The sequence below is a fragment of the Gadus morhua genome, chromosome 3 (genome assembly GCF_902167405.1).
Source record: "Gadus morhua chromosome 3, gadMor3.0, whole genome shotgun sequence".
NCBI lineage: Eukaryota > Metazoa > Chordata > Actinopteri > Gadiformes > Gadidae > Gadus > Gadus morhua.
In genome coordinates, this window is record NC_044050.1 from 26,642,771 (window position 1) to 26,666,941 (window position 24,171).

At 43.5% G+C, this 24,171-nt stretch overlaps 2 protein-coding genes across 2 annotated transcripts; one reads left to right on the forward strand and one right to left on the reverse strand.

Moving 5' to 3' along the window:
- Positions 1-255: 255 nt before the first annotated feature.
- On the forward strand, positions 256-16,673 carry LOC115540807 (integrin alpha-X). The gene is given in 34 exon segments (XM_030352383.1): positions 256-380; positions 876-999; positions 1,375-1,463; positions 1,729-1,793; positions 1,887-2,004; positions 2,626-2,756; positions 2,864-2,878; positions 2,881-3,008; positions 3,536-3,686; positions 4,345-4,437; positions 4,440-4,479; positions 4,563-4,636; positions 5,029-5,149; positions 5,682-5,824; positions 7,113-7,259; positions 7,746-7,870; positions 7,872-7,941; positions 8,562-8,692; positions 10,335-10,495; positions 11,155-11,312; positions 11,788-11,904; positions 12,622-12,692; positions 12,777-12,918; positions 13,006-13,104; positions 13,583-13,662; positions 13,762-13,839; positions 13,957-14,032; positions 14,162-14,269; positions 14,361-14,402; positions 14,502-14,627; positions 14,745-14,846; positions 14,954-14,980; positions 15,072-15,182; positions 15,670-16,673. Coding segments are annotated over 34 exon segments (3,591 nt in total). The 5' UTR covers positions 256-310; the 3' UTR covers positions 15,928-16,673.
- A 631-nt stretch (positions 16,674-17,304) lies between these two features.
- LOC115540808 (SH3 domain-containing protein C23A1.17) lies at positions 17,305-23,520 on the reverse strand. Its single transcript, XM_030352384.1, has 11 exons — positions 23,147-23,520; positions 22,965-23,052; positions 22,437-22,712; positions 22,041-22,145; positions 21,814-21,928; positions 21,268-21,377; positions 20,663-20,769; positions 18,872-20,418; positions 18,681-18,782; positions 18,313-18,554; positions 17,305-17,791 (listed from the first exon to the last, which is right to left on the reverse strand). Exons 1-11 carry the CDS (start codon positions 23,227-23,229, stop codon positions 17,516-17,518), a joined length of 3,051 nt encoding a protein of 1,016 aa, XP_030208244.1. The 5' UTR covers positions 23,230-23,520; the 3' UTR covers positions 17,305-17,515.
- Positions 23,521-24,171: the final 651 nt, after the last annotated feature.

Sequence of the window (24,171 nt, forward strand, 5' to 3'; positions counted from 1 at the left end):
TCACAATATTGCTGGAAAGTTAAGCAGGAATCTTGCATATCAAAATGTTCAAATTAAATGTAAAATGCAGCTGTTGAGAAACTTAAGTTGAAATGTAAAAGTGAAAACTAGCCAAAAATATGGAAAAGTCCTCTTTTTCTGTGTCTTAACTTGTAGACTTGTTTAGAAACAATTGCTTAATATCCGTCCAACTTGAAGGCTCAAGAACAGAAACCACGATTCAATCTGTGACGGAAACACCCTTTTTTGCAGAAATTGCAGGAAGTAAGACACCCTCGGTAAGGTGCAACCTTCCATTTCCTCTTTAGTGATGAGAACTGCTGTGGGAAACATGTACGACCGCACTGGCTCCCATCTGCTGTCCTTTTTCGGGCTGATTGGTAAGATTAAGCTTTGTAAACCTTCAAAATTATAGCAATCGCATGGAAATATTGGGTGTTTGTGATTTGACCTCTGTCTTAATAGTGTTCAATATGGCCTTGGGGTTCATAGTGGTTCAAAGTTTTATTGGTCACATGTTTGCAAAAATAACTGAGATGTTACTATGTTACTATGAGAAACTAATTGGGTTGTATCACAGACAAACATCTATAAGCGTCTGCATTATTGAGTGATTGCTGTTTTGGAGCATCAACATTTTAACTTATAGGTTACTTAGAATCAGTGGAGGAAAGTTCAGCTGAACCACTTAACCTAAACCACACCACAACTAAGCTCCACCACTTTGACTGAATACAGTCTGAAACCTTGGTTGGTTTGCGACGTCAGCCAAAAAACATGAACCTCCTCAAAAGCAACCACATTTCTTTTTGTTATAGAGTAAGACCATTATTATTTCTGGGGGGATTTTGAAACATCTTTCCAAACCTTTTCAGCGTTGTTGCAGCCTTTCTGCCTGGCCTTTAACATTGACACGGCTGACCCCAGCATCTACTATGGAGATGAAAATGGTTTCTTTGGACACAAGGTGCTGCAGGTCACCGCTGGCGAAGACAAAGGGTATGTACATCAGAGCAGTTTCTGATGAAACTCACATCGTTTAAAGAGTTGATGCCAAAATTAATGTGATTTATCAGAGGAGTTCCACAATCTCCATTGGCTTTCGATTTCATCAATAACTGAGCCTACTAGGTTGTTAGGACTCCAGCTCTTAATCACATTTTAGTAGGGGTTGTTGTTCTGAATGTTTGATGAGGTTGTCTTAATGTGTCTATATTGTATAGATGATATTACACCAGCTCTGGTTTTAAAATGTGGAGAAGCCGACTGCAAATATCTGGTAGTAATAGTTATGTTATACCTTGTCCCTAAGCCAACTGCAAATAATTTGTAGTAATGGTACTGTTATACCTTGTCCATGTCTTGTCCGTGCAGGATTTTGGTCACTACTCCCTTGCAGCAAAATGGTTCAGGAACAGTCTGCAGATACATGAAACACACTAACAGCTGCTTCACCCCTCAAGGTAGTAAACTAAATAGAAGATATAGCAGCGATGAGGCCTTAACAGTAACCACAATTACTTGAATTAATTCAAGAATATGTATCTGATTATTGTAACAGGTAAACCTCCTTTCTGAACTGTATTCCCACTGCCGTCTTGCTCGTCTGAAGACATTAACAGTCACCATAATCACTTGAATTAATTCAAGAATATGAGTGTGATCATTGTTACGGGTAAACCTTCTTTCTGACTGTAACTTCCCTGCTGTCTTCCTCATCTCTTCCAGAGGCCATGCCAGGCAGGCTGTTCGGATGGTCAATCGCTGAGGAACCAACTCGGTCGAGATTCACGGTAAGAAAGCAGACCCACTGATGAGTTGATTATCACATATCACGTGATCTTACGTTATAACGGATCATCTGTGTATCTGACCTCCTCGTGTAGATCTGCAGTCCGAGTGTGGCTCATGAATGCTATGATAACTCCTATCTGAGTGGACAGTGCTACCAACTCGATGCAAAACTTGAGTCTGTGTTGCCGAGTTTCAAACCTGCTTTTCAAGGTAATAATTTAAGAGAAACGCTTGCAGGAATTTGAGTGCAAATACTGTTCTTGGGGTGATAAGCTACTAGGGAAACAGATGGTCCTGTACGCCCTTATTTACCAACCACCACAACCTTCATTTCTACTTTTACAAATGCTGAATTTACAATATTTTTCACAAAACACCAATATAATCCAACCATCTCTTGAATCAATTAATTATTAATTAATTAAGGTTTTTGCAGTTTATAGGCTCAGGTTGGACAGACAAGTAGTAATCGACCAAAGAAATTCAGGGAAAATATTTATAGTTATAATAGTTCAATAGTTATAGATAGTTGTAACTTGAATGTCAATGAACACTTTTGGTTTAACGTTATAGATTCATTCCCATTGGGAAAAACAAGTGTTCACTGAAAAGTGACAAGGTATACTTAAAAAATAGTGTGTCCCTACTAAAATCTTATCAGTTGGGTTTTTTAATACTCAAATATATATTTTAATATCTAGGGGATAACGCTATTATATTTGTCCTTATACACAGTTGCATAGTCAAGATTTACATGAATTTAAATTCTTATTTCATCCCTTAAACATGTATAATTAATGACGTATCTCATTGTTTGTCGTGCATTCACAGATTGTACAAAGAAAACAGTGGACCTCGTCTTTCTATTTGACGGCTCTGCAAGTATGACCAGGGATGAATTCAACAAGAACAAAGACTTCATTGTGGATATCATGAACAGCATCAAGAACACCTCCATCAAAGTAACAAAACGCATCACAAATCGCATCATATCACAGTGATCTTGTGCTATTGTTTGTCACGCTTACTAACACTAATATCATTGTATTATCCTGAATCCTACTTTCAGTTTGCTGCAGTCCAGTTTTTCGTTCACAGCCTAGGAAAGTGTTCGACTTCAACGATTACCACAGCGGGGAGGCCACGAAGCTACTGAGGAACGAGCGGTTCATGCAGTCTCTCACCAACACGTACCAGGCGCTGGACTACACTCTGTGGGTTGAGACAAACCTCTTTCTGCCTTTGCATGAAATTGCCTTGTTTCAGGGATATTCAAGGATTTACATTAACATTTACATGAAGGGCATTTAGCAGTCGCTTTTATCCAAAGCGACTTACAATCAGTACATTTTTCAGAAGAAAGAGAAACAATATGTCGCTGTTGGTAGAATAAGGATGTTCATAGAACCAAGTGCCAAGCACCAATAATCGCTGGGTTAACCTATACCTCAAAGATAGCTAGGATAAGATGGCACATACTATTTTTTAAGTGTAAGGACGTACAACATACAATAAGTGCGTACATTAAGTGCAAGATCTTGAATAGGAAATAAGACAGTCTGTGAATATAGTTTGTGCTTGTTACCCCAAATCACTGGCCCTCACCACTCTGATTGTTGACCCAGTGAAAGTGTCACAGTGGACCTGCGTTTACGTGCACACTGCTGGTCACGTGGTTGAAGACCCAAGATGAGCCTACTCTTCGTCACTAATAAACAGGTTCATTGTGCGTTGATTTCAGGGACAAACTCTTTGAGAACCAGGCTGCGGGGGCCTCTCCCGACGCCACCAAGGTCCTGGTGATCATCACAGACGGGGACCCCAGCGACAGAGACAGGAATGGGATTGTGAAGAAATATAATGACAAAGAAATCATACGCCTTGTGATTGGGGTGAGTTGGAAACATGAAACCTCCTCTCGGGGGGGGTGTCAGCATTAACCCGCTGAACGCGGGCTGGGGTCAGTCAGGCTCCTTTTCAGGTTGGGGGAAGGCTTCTGGAAACGCTTGTGGTTGAATTTTGGTCAATTATTGGTAAACCTGAAACCTGGGTCTATACATTGAACTCTCTTTCACCCTGCATTCTACTTCACCTGATCGTGTTGTATGAATAAGATGTTAATCCATTCTATCCTGAATCCTAATAAATGAAGTACAACTGTTGGTTTAGACTTACATGTGAAACCTTTTTTTGCATGCTAAATCTAAAGATGCCCTATTTACTTACTTAAGTTTTACAATTTGGTTAATATTAACTACTACACACTCCAGAATATACATATATATATACATATATATATATCCACACACATAGACACATATGTGTATACATATTATGTATATATATATATATATATATATATATATATATATATATATATATATATATATATATATATACATATATATATATATAAATAGATACATATATATATATATATCGTGTCTAATGCATAACCAGCAGTAGCTTGTTTGCAGTTACCAGAACCAACGTTGTGGTGCCTTTCCTCAGACATCAGGCTGCCAATGACTTTATTCTTTATCTGGATAGGTCAAACAGGTGAAGCTGGACAACCTTTACGCCATCGCCTCAGAGCCCAAGACCGTGAACACTTTTCACATCAATAACTACAATGGACTCTCGCCGGAATCCTGAAGAACTTGAAGAAAGATCTTAACATAGAAGGTACTGTGGTGTTTTCCCTCTGTATCAACGTCTTTGAATTCTCCTATCTTAATTCTATATTTTAATACAATTTTGTTTTTTAGATTCTCGAACGGCACTTTCTGAAAAACTTCAGTATGAAATGTCTCAGAGTGGGTTTAGTAGTGTCTACCACCAGGTAAAGGAATTTTATTTTCCCTTAATATTTCAGTTTTTGAGTTAAATCACACAGTATTTTCTTAAGATGTAATGGTGATCTTAAGTCCCTCCCCTCCTACTTGTTGTATGTTGTACGTCCTTGCACTTAATGTACACACTTATTGAATGTCGTATTTAGTTATAGTACTTAGTTATGTAGCATCTTATCATAGCTATCTATGTTGAACACGGGAATGGGTTAACCTAGCGATTGTTGGTGCTTTGCACTTGGTTCTATGAACATCCTTATTGTACCGACAGTGATATATTGTTTCACTTTCTTATGACAAATGTACTTATTGTAAGTCGCTTTGGATAAAAGGGTCTGCTGAATGTAAATGTAAAGTAAATGATCTTCTGTTTGATCTACAGGGTGCCTTGGTGCTGGGTTCGGTGGGGTCTAAAGACTGGCGTGGCTCGCTGTATGAACGGAACGGGGCAGAACCAGGGATACACATTGAGGACCCTGACATGAAGCACAGCTCCTACATGGGTAATAATCAAAACGAAAATACGTTGAATCTACATATGTTTTAAAAATGCTTAATTAAAGGGCTGGGTATCGCCACTGATTTCCCAAAACGATTCAATTTCGATTCACAAGGTCCGGAATCGAAATAATCGATTCAGTTAGGGATATTTCAGTTGCAATACCAATTTTGTTTGAATGTGAAATAGATTCAGTAAAATGTACAAGTAACCATCTAACCTGGTGCATTATTAAAAATATGAATGTCCACATTAAGAATTGACCCCAAAGCAGTAACAAGAATGTACTTTTAATTACTAATAGACATAATAGGATGGCAGCTGCTCTTTATCTTAATGAGAGATTTGACAAAAAGGTGGGGAAAGAATCCTATTGACTCCTTAACAGAGAGAGAGAAGTGTGAGCCATTATTAAAGTACTACAATTCAGAATCTGTGTGTGACGCCCCGCTGAGCGATGAGCTATAAATCAAAGTATTGATCAGTGACGGTGGTATAGTCACGTGTCATTAAACACAGTGTGTGCCATCACGCAGGCTACTCTGTGGCTGCTGGAGAAAAGGATTCGGTGTCTCTGTACTTCACCGGGGCACCGCGGTACAAACACACAGGAGAGGTGGTGGTCTTCAGAAAGACGGACAACACCTGGAACGTGCTGCAAAGAGTGACCGGAGAACAGGTGGGGCCTCATTTCTTAATTATGATCTATACAGCTAGAATAATAAATGTAAATGGACTGCATTTATACAGCGTTTTTCTAACCAGTGGCCACCCAAAGCGCTGTACAATATTGCCTCACATTCACCATTCACACACCGACGGCGGAGTCAGCCATGCAGGGCGACAGCCAGCTGGTCGGGAGCAGTTAGGGTTAGGTGCCTTGCTCAAGGACACCTCGGAGCCAGGGATCGAACCAACAACCTTCAGGTTACCAGCCGACCCGCTCTACCTCCTGAGCTACTGCCGCTCAGAAGACCTGTCCAGGGCGCAAGTTGATGTCGAGTCGCCTAGGGCGCCGAAACGGCCAGCGCTCGCTCTGGCCCCTAATAAACCAACAAGAGCGCTATCCATTTAGTCCTCTGTCATTTTAAAGCCCCTTTCCCACTGGCAGACTGGAAAAGTCCCACTAACAACCACTAGCATCTGGCTTTTTTGGTGGAAAGGTTACAATCGTCGTTCATTCCCGGGACGATTGACTGCAGTAGTGGCTTTGGCCTCTGAGGGCTGAAGCCGATAGAGGGCATGTGGTCGAGTCATTTTGAATTCCAGAGCACCGTCTATCTGGTCCCTCGACGCGGCCCAATGGAGAATATTCTCTGAGCGGGCTGGAGGATCCAGAGTATTCTTAGGTTGCGCCCAAAGAAATGCGCTTCTTGCAGTCGAAAGAAATCGGTTCCCCTCCATTAGCTGCCGAAACCTGCTTTGGAACTCCTGCTACGGCCTCTCGTGGTCAGTGAGAAGGAAATAGAACGAGATTTACGCTTGTGACCAGGGTTCTATGAATTCTGAAGGACCACCAGTGTTGTTTTTCACTCAGAAGTTCGGTTGGAAGATACTATAGGAATCAACGCCCAAAGTCCAGAGCTCTGACTCTGACATCCAAAATCCAGAGAACTCTAATTACATACGTTACTCTCTGTAATATGCTTCCAAGGGCCCAAGGTTCGATTCTGACCAGCTGCGGTCCTATTCCACATGATATTCTCTCTCAACCCACTTTCTAGTCTGTGAACACACAGAAACCTACAATCAGATGTATTCAGAATACCATCGATATTGTTAAATATTATAAATATATTAGAATAAATAGCAGAGGAATGGACGTTTTCATCCAGAAACAAAATGTACTGTAGTTTCGTGTATACGTACCATCGCTCCAATAGTCCAAACCAACAATCACTTTTCCACCCTATTGTAACTTTATACCTTCAAATGTACCTTTCTATTTGAATGCCCCGCCTGCCCAGATTGGCTCATACTTTGGGGCGGAGCTGTGCCTGGTAGACGTCCAATCAGACGGCCACGTTGACTTCCTCCTGGTGGGTGCGCCCATGTTCCACTGCCCTCAGGAGAAGAGAGAGGGGCAGATATACATCTACAAACTGACCAAGAAGGTGAGGCCTCCTCAATGGTAGAGTGTCCTGGCCAAGGGCTCATCTGTGGAGCTCTTGTTCATCTGCGAATGTGAATAATCTTCACATTCTGCAAAATTACTAAGCCGTTAGCCTCATAGCATAATTGCTTTGGCCATATTTTGGCCAAATTGTGATATCTTACCTAACTCTACTATCCTTAACGCTGCTGATTCACTGTGCCTCATTGGCTGTATCCCAAGCCAATCAGAGTGCTTTTTACACTCCATAATCACTATCTGCCTCCATTTGACTGAGGGCGTTCATTCCGCGCCATTCATCAATTCGCATCGCAGGTTTTATCGGGTGACAAATTTGCGTCTCAATGCGTCTTTGCATTGACTTTGTATGGAGTCGCGCCGCCCATCTATTTTGGTGTGAATTTTGACACTAAAGCCAAGATAAACCTTAAAATATGACTAAAGACAATTATGCTAAGAGGCTAACGAAATGCTAACGTTCTGGCAGCTGGAGCTGGAGAGCGTGCTGAACGTGACGGTGCCGTCGCGGGGCCGCTTCGGCACCACGGTCTCATCCCTGGCCGACCTCAACGGGGACGGGCTCAGGGACGTGGCCGTGGGGGCCCCCTGGAGGACGACCTCAGGGGGCCGTGTACATCTACCTCGGTCACCAACACACCGGGATCCGCCCCGCCTTCAGCCAGGTCAGTAAGGCACCGCTGTTAAACGATAAGTACACCGAGGTGACTTGTCTGTGCTTGTTTCATTGATGTCGTTTCTGCATTCATTGACCAAACACCCGTAGTGACCTCGGCCTTGGAGAGATGCTGGGGCCAACAGTCCAGTCTTCTTTGCTTAAAAGCAGTTCATCATGGTTGACATGTAGCTGAATAACAGATGTAAAAATAAGTTTAAGTTTATGAACTGCATTTTTAATATGAAGTGAATTCCATATTAAAACAACATACTTATTGGTCGTTTTGGTAATCATTGAAAATGTGATACAGGATAATACGATAATATTAGTATCAATGTGTGTGACCAACACATTGCTATTTGTTATATCTATATGCTATTCGTTATATCCAAAATAAACTCGCTGACAGTCATACTTGCAGATCCATAAAAGTATCTGAAGTCACTCAAAAGTGACTCCAAAGTGACTCCAAAGCCACGTCAGATACAGGCCCTTAAGTAGGTACGAGGAGGCCATCTTGCTCCAGGATGCCTAAGCTGCGTACTTGGGGGACAGAGCCCTGTACCGTTCGGCTCGGGGGTCGAACCCTGCGGCCCCTGGGTGACCCTGCCGTCTGCCGTGTTTCAGAGGATCACAGCCGATCCAGCGAACGCCCGTATCCGTTTCTTCGGCCAGTCGGTGGACGGCAGCGCCGACCTGGGGGAGGACGGGCTGGCTGACCTGGTGGTCGGCTCGCGTGGCGCTGTCGTCGTCTTGAGGTACGTGTCCCGTTACTTCACCGCCGTGGAAACGTTTAAGGGCTGACCACGGCCCAACGTTCACGCAACGCAAGGGGGTTACGGACCCCTTACGTCCTTGCGGCCCCTCCTTGCGTCCACCCCAAGGGCCGGACGTGCGCCTCCCAAAAATGTTAACCTTCCGTCGAGGGCGACGCAGCAGCAAGGGCTGTGATTGGTCCGCTTACTAAAACCCGACGCAGAACCATCAAGGTTCACGACTGCGTCGAAGCGTCTGCGTGGTCATTGCGTTGCGTGAACGTGGAACCATAATCAGCACTTCAGCGACAGGCTAATGTTCACCTTTAGAAAGATCGGCAAAGGACAGACTTTTAAATGAATTGCATTTTGTGACATTAAGTCTACAACGTTAAGTTGATTTTAGATGGGCATTTTCATGCTTTATTCATGAAGATACAGTGGGGTTTGGGGGAGAGAGGGGAGGACATGCAGAGAAGGACCACGGGCAGGAATCGAACCCGGGTCGCTGCCGTAAGGACTGAGCCTTAATGGTACGCGCACCACCTGGTGGGGGCTGAATCTCTTTCCTAGTACAATCATGATGGTGTACGGTAGTTCTTGCATTCCTAAATCCCACTTTAGCACTTTTGAAGGCCCCATCTCATGAATGACATTCTGAACGAGAGCAGAGAATGTACTGGGGTCCCACTGAACTAGATACAACTCTTAAGTGATGTACTGAAGAAACCAGGGCTTTAACAAATTAAACCACTAAATAAGTCTCAGTTGTCTTAACTCAATGACATGGACAGAAGCAATCAGAACAAATTAAAGGACTGATATCATCCTACTAGCTGTGAGTGAATTAGCCATTAGAAGCTGTCATGCCAAATTTGTACCGGCTGCCAAATTTGTACCGGGCGCGTCATCCATACGTATCCATTCCAAACCTGCCTGGCAACAGATGATCGCGTCGTCAAATATAAAGTAAAAACACTTGTTTTTACTTTATATTTGTATTGTATTTAATTGTTTAATCAAATTTAGCTAGTAAACTGAGTGTTTAAAGCGGGTTTCAAAAAACATTCGCGCTCATGTTGCCAAAGACGAAATAACATAATACAGAAAACGGATCGCTAGATAACACTTGTTTTTACTTTATATTTGTATTGTATTTAATTGTTTAATGTAGGTTTAAATGTGTTTAAAGCTGGTCAAGGACGAAAAAGCACAATACAGATAACGGATCGCTAGATAGAAGGTTCGCGAATGTCCGTGAACCTTTCACGTCGTTCGACGCGACGCGATCATCTGTTGCCTGGCAGGTTTGGAATGGATTACGTATGGATGACGCGCCCGGTACAAATTTGGCAGCCGGTACAAATTTGGCATGACAAAGCCATTTGAAGTCTGCCTTTCCCTGTTCCCTTCCCTACTAGTGACATCCCTAGTGTCCACCTTGATGTATGCTGGACCGATCAGTCTACCAGCCTACCCAGTGGAATGGGGCAAATGTTGCTGATCTATTCATCATACATCTAAGTGGACACGCCCACTAGTGATGTCACCAGGGCCCAGGGGGAAATGGCTTGTGATGGCTAATCACACTGACACCTGGTGGCATGATAGCACCCCTTTAACGCGATCCTCTGGTGTCATCCAGGTCCAAGCCAGTGGTGAACGTCAAGGCGCGTCTGCACTTTGAACCTGCAGAGATAAGCACTGCCAGCATCCAGTGTCCGAATACCAAGACTGGGGCTGCTCTGCCCATGGTCGTCCTCACCGTGTGCTTCGACTTGGCTGAAGTGACACGCAGTAAGACTGGTAAGCGACGGCATGAAGCATAACCCTGCCTGATGCTTGGGATCGACCCAAACATGTTTGTAAGTGAGCATTATGGTTCAGCTAGACTCCGCCCACTCGACTATTGAGGAAGATATGGGTGAGCCAATCACATGAAGGCCAAACAATTCTACAGTTGAACACACCGACCACACTCCTTACACCACGCCCATCTACCCCCAGAAAGCTAGTCTGACATCTTGTAAAGAGCCGATAAACGATTTACCACAAATGTAAATGGTTATATGCTTTATATTGCGCTTTTCTAACCAGTGGCTACTCAAAGCGCTTTACAATATTGCCTAACATTCAGCCATTTATGCACACATTCACACACCGACGGCGACGGCGATGTCAACCATGCGAGGAGACAGCCAGCTCGTCGGGAGCAGTTAGGTCGAGGTGTGTTGCTCAGGGACACCTCGACACTCCAGGGATCGAACTAGCAACCTCCCGGTTACCGGCCAACCCGCTCTGCCTCCTGAGCCACACGCCGCCCCCATGTGGGAAAATATACTAATAGATTAATATGTTTAAGTTTATAGAAGAAGACTAAATAGCCTAATAGTCTAATACCCATGCCTTAAGGGCGTGGACAAGCTGAAGCACTAAAATACAATTCACCTTAAACGTGTGCCTAGGAACTACGACCACGGGGCTGAACATCTCCTACAGCCTGGATGTGGATCCTCTGAACACTGTAGTCCGTGGGTTCTTCAGTGAAACAGGCAAACGAGATCTTCATCAGACCGTGGAGCTGGCGACCAAACACTGCTTCAATCACTCCGTCAGCATGCCGGTGCGCTGACCCCACTAATGATTCACTCCTTGTTTCACTTTTAGAAAAGTTGGTTGATAATGCCTCATTTAAAAAAATACAAATTTACATTTGGTTATTTAGCAATTTGAAAATGTTTTGTCCAATGCGACTTACAATAGGTACATTTGTCAGAAGAGAAACAATATAGATCTGTCGGTACAGTAAGGATGTTCATAGAACCAAGTGCAAAGCACTATGAATTGTAAGGTTAACCAATTCCCCAATTACAACAAAGATAGCTAGGATAAGACGCTACACAATGCTAAGTACACATTTTAAAGCGCAAGGACGTACAACATACAACAAGGGTGTACATTAAGAGCCATTAAGTGGCATGTGATGCTAGTGGTTGGATTTTAGAATGAAAACATTTTTTTGGGGTAATTTTTACTAGAGAAAGTAATCGAAATAAATAGAAAGATGTCGTGTACCACTGACACTTTTCTCTTTGTAGTTCTGTGTGTACGATACGTTATCATCCGTCGTCATCAGACTGAACTATACTCAACATGAAAGCGAGAAAGCCGCCAACATCCTGAATGCAGACAGCGCCACACAGACTGCCACTGAGGTATGGTGATAACTAAATGGTGGAAGGACAGATCTCTATGCATACAGATCTCTATGCATCTCAATGCATCTGGATGCATCAAACTATATCTCTAAAACATAGATCTGGAGGACATGCCTATTATGCCTTTGCAGATTTGCATGCCTTTGTAGATCATTTTTAGAAGATACAATATTATCATTTGCAATAATACCTCTTTGAATTACCGCAAAGGAAAACTTTGGGATTTCTTTGCACCTAGACCCTATTTTCCAATAATTTTGTCTGTTATGTTATTTTGATATATATCCTTATCTAATTCATGTTTCTCTTACCAGTAGATTGTGTGTGTGTGTGTGTGTGTGTGTGTGTGTGTGTGTGTGTGTGTGTGTGTGTGTGTGTGTGTGTGTGTGTGTGTGTGTGTGTGTGTGTGTGTGTGTGAATAGTTTTTCCCATCTGTTTTGTGAATTGTAAAGTGTTCCAAGGCCTAATCTATCACATGATGATCTGTCCCGAAACACTGCATATTTAGTCAACTCAAAGCCTTATCACTTTTACACAAGGCTTTCCACCTCATTTAAACTCTTGCACACAGGCCACAATCTACCGTGATTCAATACATCATTCTCATGTGCTCCATTTCACCTCAGCATTTGGGGACATCTTTGTTACTCAATGACTCACAATCTGTTATTCTATTGCATCCCAGAAGAAGGTCTAAACGTCTCTGTGTTTCAGGTCCCCTTCGAGAAGAACTGCAGAACCAACGACACCTGCATAGCAGAACTGGAGGTGGACTTCACCTTCAAGTACGTCCAGCACACATCCAACACATAACCGTTGATCACTGTACGACACACGAGACTGTGACTAACGGGAACTCGGTCTTGCAGCGCCCCGACGTTAGTGGTCGTCAACCACAACAACTTCAACGTGACCCTGAGACTGACCAACAAGGGAGACGACTCCTACAACACCAAACTCTACCTCTTCTACCCTCCCGGCCTCTCCTTCTCCATGTTGAATCGGTTAACGGTGACGGAACACAACAAGCAGCGTCTCTCCTCTATATAACGCGTTAACAGATCGGCAGTTTGAACCGTTTTTTTCCGTTCTCAACAGTCGAGCCGGCCGACGCTGCCGTCCTGTAAGGACCTGGAGGGGGTTCTCGACGAGACCATCTGTGGGGTCAACCTCCCCGTGTACCACAGTGGGACCAACGTGAGTTCATAGATAGCCGATATTCACAGATATTCACATAAAGGGGTTGCTTCAACAGTGCATATCAAACAGCCAAGTTGTGTTTGAAATGCAGTGTTATGTTATGTAGTGGGTGGTGGGTGAGGCCTGGTGCGGAAGATGCCCACAGCAAGGCTATTGTAACAAGGAGCCATTGTGTTTAAATTACCTTCTTACTAAACTACTTTTGGGTTGAATTGTTGTTGCTGAATCCCACGTCCTCAAACTGTTGTTACTCTGACATTGGCCTCCTCACATCTTGACCATCTGGCCCGTGCAGTGGCTAAATATTTCCATCTAATAAAGATCCCAAGTTACTACAAAATTGAGCTAATCAAGCATTTTTGTGTATGTTTATGCAATGTTTAGTGAGTTTCGAAAATGTAACCTGTGAAGTATTCTAAAAGATGGGTGTGAATAACATGTAAACATTTTTTGTTTCTGTCTTTTACATTTCAAGGCCACATTTCAAGCCTTGTTCCGCGTTATAGACTCGTATGACTGGGACAGCGAAATATCAATGACCATTACAGGAAAGAGGTACATTTCTATTAGTGTGTACCGGTATTTGATTATTATTCATAATTGATTTGTTGTTAATGTGTTTGATTAATCATTGTCATGGGCTCTGTTGTACAGTGATAATAACAACTCAACCATGAGCTCAATGACCAAATTCATCCCTGTACAATATCAAGTGGTCTTAACAGTAGCAGTGTAAGTATACTTTTTGAATAGGAATTGCATCAATACTGTGTTAAATTAATGCAATTATCAGTTTAACTACTGAAATATATCCAGTATTTAGTATTTGATCCCCTTCACTTTTTGCAGGCATGAAGACACAATAACCTACCTTAAATTCACTCTAGAAGATCAGGCACCAAAGGAAGTGGTTGTCATATACGAGGTAGAAAATAAGCGCTATAACTGAAAAACGATTGATATTTGTCATATTCATAATGGAATGTTAGCACCAACACAAACATCTTTCGAACTGATTTTGAATAGCTAATGATATTCTTGTTTCAACCCTCAGGTGAACAACCTTGGTTTAAAAGAGTTGCCTGTTAATGTGTCCATCACCATCCCTACAAAAATGGAGTATGACTTTGAAATCAACAACTATCGAGTGTATGTTGAACAGGTAATCAGGGGGCATTCATAACAGTAGAAACTTTCAAAAATGATAACTGTTGGACAATATTTGCACATACTCTAACTCGCTCCTTTTTTAGGGAAAACCATGTGTGGAAACAAACATGACTGATGCTTCAGAAGTAAGTGAACACAACACAACCAAAACGATCATAACAATATCCACAAAAAATATGCTACGATAACGTTATCGTACTCAACTAACCCTTTTTTTACAACAGAACTGCTTGTCTAACACAACCTGCACGACCATGGTGTGTGAGCCGTTCTCTCTGGCCAGGTACTCCACCACTAGGATCGTTCTGTCCGGGAACGTATCATTCAAGAACCTGGAGCAACTTGCAAAGGTTTGTGCGCGCATGCCCCCACGATAGCGCTGATCGCTCGGTTACAGTTTCCACGGTTACAGTTTCTACTGTTGCATTATTTTGTGATAAATAAATCCAATGTTTTTCCCATCTCAGGGCCGGTCACTGCTCAAACTATTCAGTGGCGAAACACAAGATGTGATGTGGAGAAGCGCTGTAGAGGTGACCTATGACAAACGCCGCTATGTGCAAGAATCGGTGAGGGTTTATGCACTAACAATGACTGCGTTGTCGTTTTGTACAAAAATTGTGTATTGATTATAATCTGAATTTTTTTCATATAACTCTCATATTCTCGATTTCAGAACGAAGCCAGCTTTCCCAGAGCACGGGTATGCATTCACTTTTCTAAAGAAACGTAAGACCCAATGTGAAAAACGCAAGGGCCCTTTCATAACTTCTATCTCCTTGTTATCTCTGTAGCCTCTTATCCGAGTTGAACTGATCATGGCTCCTGATATGATACTCATCGTTGCCGTGGGATGCAGTGCAGGCCTGCTTCTTCTACTCCTCTTTGCTTTGCTCATGTACAAAGTGAGTTGGACTTCACACATGATGTTTCCCACTGCAAAACACACATACGCAGACCTGTCCGAGAGCCTTGTCTCCTCGATTATGACAGAAAGCCCTTTAACACATACATTCTGGAACGGAAATATTATTCAGAGTTGGGAAATAAAATAAAATACAAACTGAGCAGAAAACAAAGATGTCTGATGCCATTTTGAAAAAGAATCAAAGCTCGAAAGGTTTGACGCATGCATCAATTCGAAGGACCCGACTGTGAAATAAGTCGTCCATCATTACTGCCCGCCAAGGCCTGACGTCTCTTCACACAACCGTTTGATGGTTATTTAACGTTTTTAGATCCCATAATTGAAATGAAGTACTTAGTACTTAGTACTTAGGTTAGTGACTGGTCAGTACGTCAATAGCTCATTTAAAGATACCTTCAATTAGTCAAAATTAACCAATTAACCCAATTCACCTCAATGTAACCATGTGTTTCTGTCAATCCCAGATGGGGTTCTTCAAGAGGAAAACAATGGAATATTACCAAGAGCAAGATGAGACGAATGACAGTTCATCGCTGTTGGAGGACCCTGCAGGCCAGACGCCCGGAGCCCCTGCTGAATCGGTCACTAAGGAAACCCTGGAGGAGAAGGCACTTCTCCAGGGTGCTGATATCCAGGAGCAGACTGCAAACGGGAGCCATCTTGGTTCCAGTGAAGGCCCAGGAGAAGACGCTGTCACAGAAGAGCCCCTCCTGGTTGGTTAGGATTGGTCAAATTTAGACGTCCCATTCATCAATTGGACCAATTAGGTCTACATTAATTTAAACTTTTACCCCATCTTAAGCGGACAGCTTTGGGCTTTTCAAAAAATAAATGAATTATTTATTTTTTGAACTTTATTTAATTCAATAAATTGAATTAAATCGGTGTGGTTAAATGTGTATGAACCGTTGTAAGTTGCTTTGAATAAAAGCGTCTGCTAAATGCTGTAAATGTAAATTGTAAATGTAAATCTTTGTTGAATCCAAAATTCAAGGTATCACAAACCTCAAATGCTTTGTTTATATTTAATTTAGCAGAATAGTGATTATGCACATATATTATATTATTAAATAAAGACCACAAAGCCACTCCCTGACTTTAAGGTCCTTAAGGTAAGCAGTGGCACTTTGTCTCCGTGTGCAGGTTTGTGAGCGAGACCTTGCTAGAACCTATGTATTGTGGTCAGAGTTGGTTTCTGTAGCTTTAGTCTTCTCCTTCCGGTTTATATCTAGAGACTGACAGAAGGAAGTGGTCTCAGAAGAACAGGATGTGAAAAACGTGTGCACATATTCATAGCATAACACATGGAGGCCCATGAGTTTTTGTTCTCTTTCCTTGATTAAACTGCTTCAATGTAATGGCAACAAATATATATACTGTATATGGGATTTGTACTCATCATTTGTGTATTATGATTCACAACAAAACACCTTTTTATTAAATAAATACCTTTGGGATTTAAATATTACTTACATGTTGGTGTTTATTCATTATTCTTCTGGCCTGGTCCATCAAGGTTTGGTCCTGTGGCAAACAGCTATTTGCCGCCAATTCTAACCATACGATGCATGACAAATGACGGTAATTGTATTACAACTATCCTTGTATTACCCTTCCTTAGCCAGACTTATTAGTTATTTCTATAATATGACATGGTTAGGTAAAATAACTTGAATTGGTCTAAACGTTCAATTACATTGTTTTGTGCAAACTACCAAAAGAGATTTCCGAATTTAGCTCGCTAGCTACCTAGCCTAGCCTGAGCTACTACCGAATTTCAAGTTTCATTATATTTTCACATGTACATAAACATACTAATGAAGCAGCATTTGTTATTCAGTCGATATTCACTTGAATTAAAAGAAAAACGCATAACTCAAGCGGATAACTTTTGGATCCTAATGCATTCTAAGTCCAAGGTATGTGTGTCTCATACAACAAACGCTTGATTTAAATTAATGATAGAAGAGATTTGCATTCTAGTGTTGGCGCATACTTCTTTATTATATGTGAATAAAGACGGTGCGAAATAGACTTCTCAGCTGAATAGTGGTGAAGAGGACTGTAACGCAAGCATCAAATTATGATCGGTTACGACACATTTCACATAAAAAATAAATATTTATATAAATATAATTATAATCATTTTTGTATGATTATATAATTATATTTATAAAATATAATTATATTGATAAAATAAGCAGATCAATAAGATCTTAATAAGCAGAATATTAATTTCTTACCAGAAAAAAAACGTTTTAATAACAAAAAAGCAACAACTTTCCCTCTGTTTAAGGAAACATTAGGACCCTAATTTCCAAAGGGAGAGGCAGCAGGGTCCAGAGTCTTGAAGAGGCTCGACAGCAGCCCCTTCATGGAGGTCAGAGGCGGTCGGCTCTGAGGCCGGGTCAGGGGCCCGTTTGATCCGATCGGAGGCTGTTCAGCGCCGTGGGATAGGAGCTGGACTGGGTCCAAACGGCCTGCCGGACGCACAGCAGAGGGCCTTGGAGAGCGGCTGTGGGGGTTCTTCTCCAGGGACCGGTGATGAGCTGGAGCTGGTGGCTGACTGGGAGGTTCACCGGAGCCCTGGAGCGGAGGGACGGAGAGAGAGCTGGCGTCAGCTGAATTCTGGACCGCGGCTGTCCCGTCGAAGTGAGGACAACCAGTGAATCGACCAGGACAACAAGCGTTCGGCCACACAGACGGTCAAAAGTTTAAAAACTCAATCAAAAAAGATCAGTTGAGATACATAATTTGTTTCTTCGATTTATAATAAATGAATATTTTAGTGGGGATATGATTCTGTGCGTCTGTTGTGCATTATTTGTTAGTGTTTTTTTTGTCATTATGCAACACCAAAACTACCCAAAATATTACTTCCCTCCAGTCTCGCAGTCGGAGTAAGGGAAAAAATGGAAACGCCCACAGGTTATTTTGTACTTGTAATGATATCCACTCAATCCATCCATTCGTTCTGGAGTATAATGGTGAACGATTAAATGTGTGTAAAAAAAGCCTTCAGGCCCTCATACGTTTTCTTGCTGTTGAAAGTTCAAACCCACACACTGTGACTGAATACATTGGCTGTATGAAAAGTGAAACGCCACCTGGTGGTCAGGATGCACATGACACCCTGCTGGCTCAACTCCTCCCAACATCTCTGTGCTCCTCATCGCCTTCCTTCTGGCCTCCTCCTCCTCCTCCTCTTTTTCTTCTTCTTCTTCTTCCTCCTCCTCTTCCTCCTCCTCCTCCTCTTTTTCTTCTTCTTCTTCCTCCTCCTCCTCCTCTCCTGTCGTTTGTGGTTCTTTGGAGATGGCCCTGTGGTTTATCTCATCTTTGTCTCCACTTTCTGAAAGAGATATGATGAAGGAAATTAAATGAGTTGGAGGCTTTGTGGGAATGAGATTTGGCTTTGCCTGATGCGGCACTGAGAGTTTAATATTGTTGATAAAGTGACTTAAGAAGTAGTACGCACTGCTGTGGGTAACACGTTGTTCTTCCTGGTTGTAGGGTCTCAAGTTTAGGAAGAGGCTCTTGAGAACTGAATTACTAGTGTTAGTGGCTGCATGGGAAGGGGCTGGGAAAAAAATACATGCAGAGAAGTGTCAATTTCTGAACAGAAAAACAGAAAAGAAATATCACAGAATAAATATTCTGAGCTCTTACCTTTCTCCGAAGAAATTTCGGGCATGTGCAAATTCTTCCGAACGGAATGAGCTGGCGGCGGCGGAGGGCCGGTTGTTCGGGATTCCTGCTCTTTTTCCTTCGGATGTTTTGGACCCGGACGAGACGCAGGTGAGCCTGCAGCACCAGGTGTCCGGGTGTGGTGTGCACCGCTGCCCCCTGCAGGGCAAGGCTCCCAAGGACCCCGGTGCCCCGGGGTCGAGGGAGGCGGCGCAATAGCAGTAGTCTGGTGGATGGGGGTCGCAAACAGACCGCGCAGCACTCCCCCGCTGGCCTTGACCGGCGGCTCCCCGTCGCTCGGCTCTGGGGAATCGGAAGAACCGACCATCGGGTCCATCGCGATCTGTAAGGGAGGCAGATCCTCATCGGTGTCAGTACCTGAGCTCGCCATGCTGCTGTGGTAGGGCCGCTTCACAGGCTTACTACGTCCCAGTACAGATCGATCACAGTGAGCCGGTGCGCTCGCTCGGCAAGCCGTCTTGGCTTGGGGAGAGGGGCCGGGTGACTCTGTGCTCCGGGACTTTGAGCCAGAAGGCACTGCTGGCTTAGCGACCTTAAAGGCCGCACTTGGTCCGTGTTCAGGTTTGAGAGCGAGAGGCCTTGCTGGAACATGTGTACTGTGGCCAGCGTTAGCGTCAGCAGAAGCGGTCTTCTCCTTCCTGTTTGTTGAAGGTGTAGCGCGTGTAGGTGACGGTGCAGAGTGTCTGGGGTTTGACGGTGCAGAGTGTCTGGGGGTTGACGGTGCAGCAGCAGGAAGTGGTGTGAGACGGGGAGGGTTGAAGACGTTCTGATTAAGAGGGTTTGCGAAAAGGCTGTGGAAGGCTTTCCTCGTTTCCTCAGCTGGTCGGGTTTCCGGTTGAACGGGTGGAACACGGACATCCGTCGAACTGTTTGAGTTGATAACTACTCCAATGCCCTCTGTAGAGCTCTGATAGTACGGAGGGACACATTTATTCACAGGCAGACAGCGTTTGGCTTGTTTATGACCCTGATTCGAGGATGGAACATCTTGATTTCCGTTCGGCCTTGCTTCGGCGTCAATTGCTTCCCCGGTGTTGTGTTCCAAACGCGAATCCTTTCCACGGAACGGCCCCGAGAACCGGGAAGCTTTTGGGAACTCCTTGGAAAGGTCCGAACCGTAATAGGTCCACGGAGGATTGGCGGATGGAGGCGGTTCCCTGGCGGGGGTCAAGTTAGAACTTCCGACGGACTTGACCGACCTGAGGACGGCCTCCACGGAGTACGGCGCCTCTACCCGGTGGGCCGGGACCGACAGCGGAGCAAAAGAACGCGGTGGGGAAGACGAGGAGGCAGAGTCCCCGTTTGACCCAAAAAGCGACGGAAAAGGTTTGGAAATCCCGGGTGCGAGCACCGCTTCCACCGAATAGGGAACCGCTTTGGAATTTGGGGGCCCGCAGGACGGGGAAGCACTCCCACTGCGATCGGGACCACGATCCGGCTCAACACCGATCAGCTCCTCTAGCTCGGCGGCTGGTTCCTCGGGACATGAACTGTTGTAAAACTGTGGCCTGTGAAAAAATAAAAACATCCCCAAAAGGTTACACATCAACCATAATGGGACCATAATGGACATAAGCCCATGGGCTTTTTTGTGTCATCCTTTTGACCTGATGTACATTTGTACACTTACAATCTTACAATCAATCAACCAACTGAGAATAAAAAAAAAGTGTCGATAATGTCAGAATTAATCCGGGACATTTGTGAACCCAGACCTGATGGGATGCAGCAGTATGTCCTGTTTAGGGTCGCAGGCCCCCCCGGCAGCGCCCCCCCTGGTCTGCCGCCGCTGGGGGAGCGAGGCTCTCCCGCTCCTTGTTCCGCGCCGTCTCACTGAGATCCTTTTCCCGCTGTATGGCCTGCAGAGATTCACCGTCAAAGGAAAGCCTTCAGTAAACCGCGCAGAGGGAAACAAGGGAAACTTGCTGGGGAAGAAAACCAACACGCACGCACGCACGCACGCACGCACGCACGCACGCACACGCACGCACACACGCACACGCACACGCCTTAATAGAGGGAGTACGGAGTTGCGGAGTCTTTGTTCTATATTTATATTACGCGAGTGATTGGCGGGCTGGTTAGTTTAAATTTGCTTCTTAATTTTGGGTTGAATTGATTCCATAATATAATGTTAATATTGGCTTAACATTAGCTTATATTAAACAATCAAGCTTTATGCCCAGTGCGGTCAGTTAAGTGCAAAAAAAGTGGAATTGACGGAAGAAAAAACATTTGTGATTACACACACACACACACACACACACACACACACACACAAACGTAGACGCACTAACACACACACACGCACACACACACACACAAACGTAGACGCACTAACACACACACACGCACACCTGATCCAGCAGTTGTTTGGTCAGTTCGGTGAGGGGCTCATGGGAAAACCGGCACTCGCCTTCTTTGGCGCACTTCCCCCATTGGTGGAAATACTTACAGGGGAAGGAGCGTGGAAATAACCTTGATAAGGAAATCATGTGTTGTCAAATACATTTCGACCCCAAAAGACCGTCCGTGGCTACCAACAGCAAACGTGATGACATCACTTAACAAACCAATCATTAAAAGGTGACATGTCACACCACCAGGTGCGAGTCTGATTAGTCCTTACATGCCGTTGTGAAAATTCTTCTTCTTCTGACGTCACAAGTGGACATGTCAACCTAGATGAATGCTGGATAGACCAGTCTACCAGCCTACCCAGTGGACTGTAGCAAACATTTGCTAATCTATCCGTCATACATCTAGCTGGACACGCTCACCTATGACGTCAGAAGAGGCGGATCTTCCAAATGGCTCGTGACGGCTAATCACACTCACACCCTGGGGGTATAACATGTCCCCTTTAACAATATCACATGTACAGAATATAGACCAAAGGATATTGTGCATGTATGCGCAGCTCTCTCCTTTGGAACAGGAACCTTGGATGTAGAATTTACACACGTCTTTGATCAGATCATTTTTGGTGATGGCATGCACCAGCTGACACTCCGCGCCCTGAAGACAAAAGGGAACCGCAATGAGACTGGAGGGCGGAGCGGCCACATCGAGACCGGCTCAGACCGTCACGTGAAGCGTGAAGCGTGAAGCGCGAAGCGTCTCCCCCAACCTTGGTGCATCTGCCCATCAGGAAGTGTTTACACAATAACTGCCCGTCGACCTGCAGCGCGTTCTGGTCCTTGAACTCCTGGGTCATGTGCCGGACTGCTGAACCCTAAAGGGAATACAGAGTCAAGACAAATATCCAGACCAGAGCCATTTGTAACTTGTGGAGAAGTCATGATGGGCTAATGTTTAGAACCTTTAATGACTCTCCGTCAAATTGCAGAGGGTTTGAAACCCAAGCTCTGAACCTGTAGGCATCTTTGAGCAAGAGGCCTACCTACCATACACGCTCATAAATGAGAAAGGGCAACAATGAGATTCTTTGTTATTGTATAAAGGTGTTGCCAATCTCATCACAGCCGGTATGATACGACCACGGAAGCAGGCCAGAATTGCTTACCCGTTTGTTTTGATGCGTTTGACTGTGTCCTCTTCCTCTAGGAAACCATCCTCTACGGTCACCCTGATGAAATTGTCGTCCACGGGGAAACCCACCCCTGTAGCTCTGACTATTTGCGTTTTCCTGCCAGTTGTTGTGGTGGTTATTTTTCTGGGAGAAGGCACCTCTGTGGTGGAACTGGCCTTTTCCTCTGTGATTAAAGGGGACGCCAACTGGCTTGTCATAGTCATAGAACCGTGGAGGTCCGTGAGTCTTTGCGGCCACGGCTTGATTCAACTGAAATGAAAAAAATATAAAGAAATAAATAATAATATGTGTATATAATCTTGATTGAAGAATAACCCCTTCGAGGTTGCTATCTTGTTTCCAATGTGGTCCTTAAGAAAACTCAAACACAAGAAACACGCTTGTACTATAATATTCACTAGCATACTCTCATGCCCAAACACACACATACTATTGGTGAAAGCACAGCATTCACAACAAACATAAAACAATAAAAATGTGTACTGGTTGAATGTATTTTACATGTTGGCGCTTCTTTTTCTTCTTCTGACCAGTCTGCTGTCCGCAAGGGGTTGGTCTTTGTGTGGCACACACCTCTTGGACCCCATTTCTATCCATATGGTGGATAACAGATTAATGACCCAATTTAACACTTACAAGTATAATGCATTTTTTGGTAAAAGCTCACAATCAAACTTGCTTACTTGTGTGGTTGAGTTGATTGACATGGGATGGCATGATGTCCTTCAGCAGGAGACAGAGTTTTAAAGAGGTTCGCAAATGCCATTTTTAAGTTTGATCATTAGTAATTTGATTTCTACACTTGCACATGTTCACAATGAAGTCATAAGTTAGTTAGCTTCGTTTATTCCCATTCAATATAACGTGAAGCTAAACAATCTTGACAATGAACTATCCTTCTTGTCACGTCAACGAAACACCTTTACCCTCCAATTAATAAAAAAACATAAATAAAGAATTGATGGGTTTCATTAACTGTTTAAAAGCTGTACACATCTCTCATATCACAGCGCGTCGCGTTTTCGGAAGCATGTTTTTAATTGCTTCCTCATACGTCATGTCACATGACAGCGTGCTAGTTTCGAGAGTTCTGCTGGTGACGTCACCGCGCTATACCCCCCTGCTGGTAGTGGTACGCTATAGAAAAAAATAGAATAGAAAGCCTTTTATTGTCATTGCACGAGTCAAGTACAACGACATTTTTAGTAAGCTTACCCAATTGGTGCATTCGAGAAAATAAATAGATATATAAATATAACAAACGTGTAAACCAAATAGAATTGTAAATAATGTAAAATAAATAATACGCATCCGTATTAAATAATAATCACTAGATTAGCATTTAGGAAATACTTAGTGCAATAAAAATAATTAATCTTTAATATTTTGTATGTTACGTCGATAATTGATTTTATATTGAATTACGACGGGTGGGAGGGTAGGGTACTTGCCATAACCCAGAGTGTGTGATTCATTCCCTTAAGTTATATTGTTGTAATATAAAAAAATGTAACGTGTTATCATCAGGAACCAAGCTTTCCTTTTGGGTGGGTAGGCCTATAAAAGCCCTGATAGCACTCCTCCGATTACACGTGGGCACCAGCAATGACACCCTAACCACCTGTAGATTTAACACCACAGGCTTTCACCTCTAATATGGACAGCGTCAGGAGTAATGTCTGCCAACGAGATTAAACTCAAATGTGTT

Coding starts and splice junctions, on each gene's coding strand:
- LOC115540808 (XM_030352384.1), bottom strand. CDS start 23,229: ATGGCATTTGCGAACCTCTTTAAAACTCTGTCTCCTGCTGAAGGACAT. Junction 21,378..21,813: donor GAGCTGCGCATACATGCACA/ATATCCTTTGGT, acceptor GGTTATTTCCAC/GCTCCTTCCCCTGTAAGTAT. Junction 18,555..18,680: donor ACAACGTGTTACCCACAGCA/GTGCGTACTACT, acceptor TATCTCTTTCAG/AAAGTGGAGACAAAGATGAG.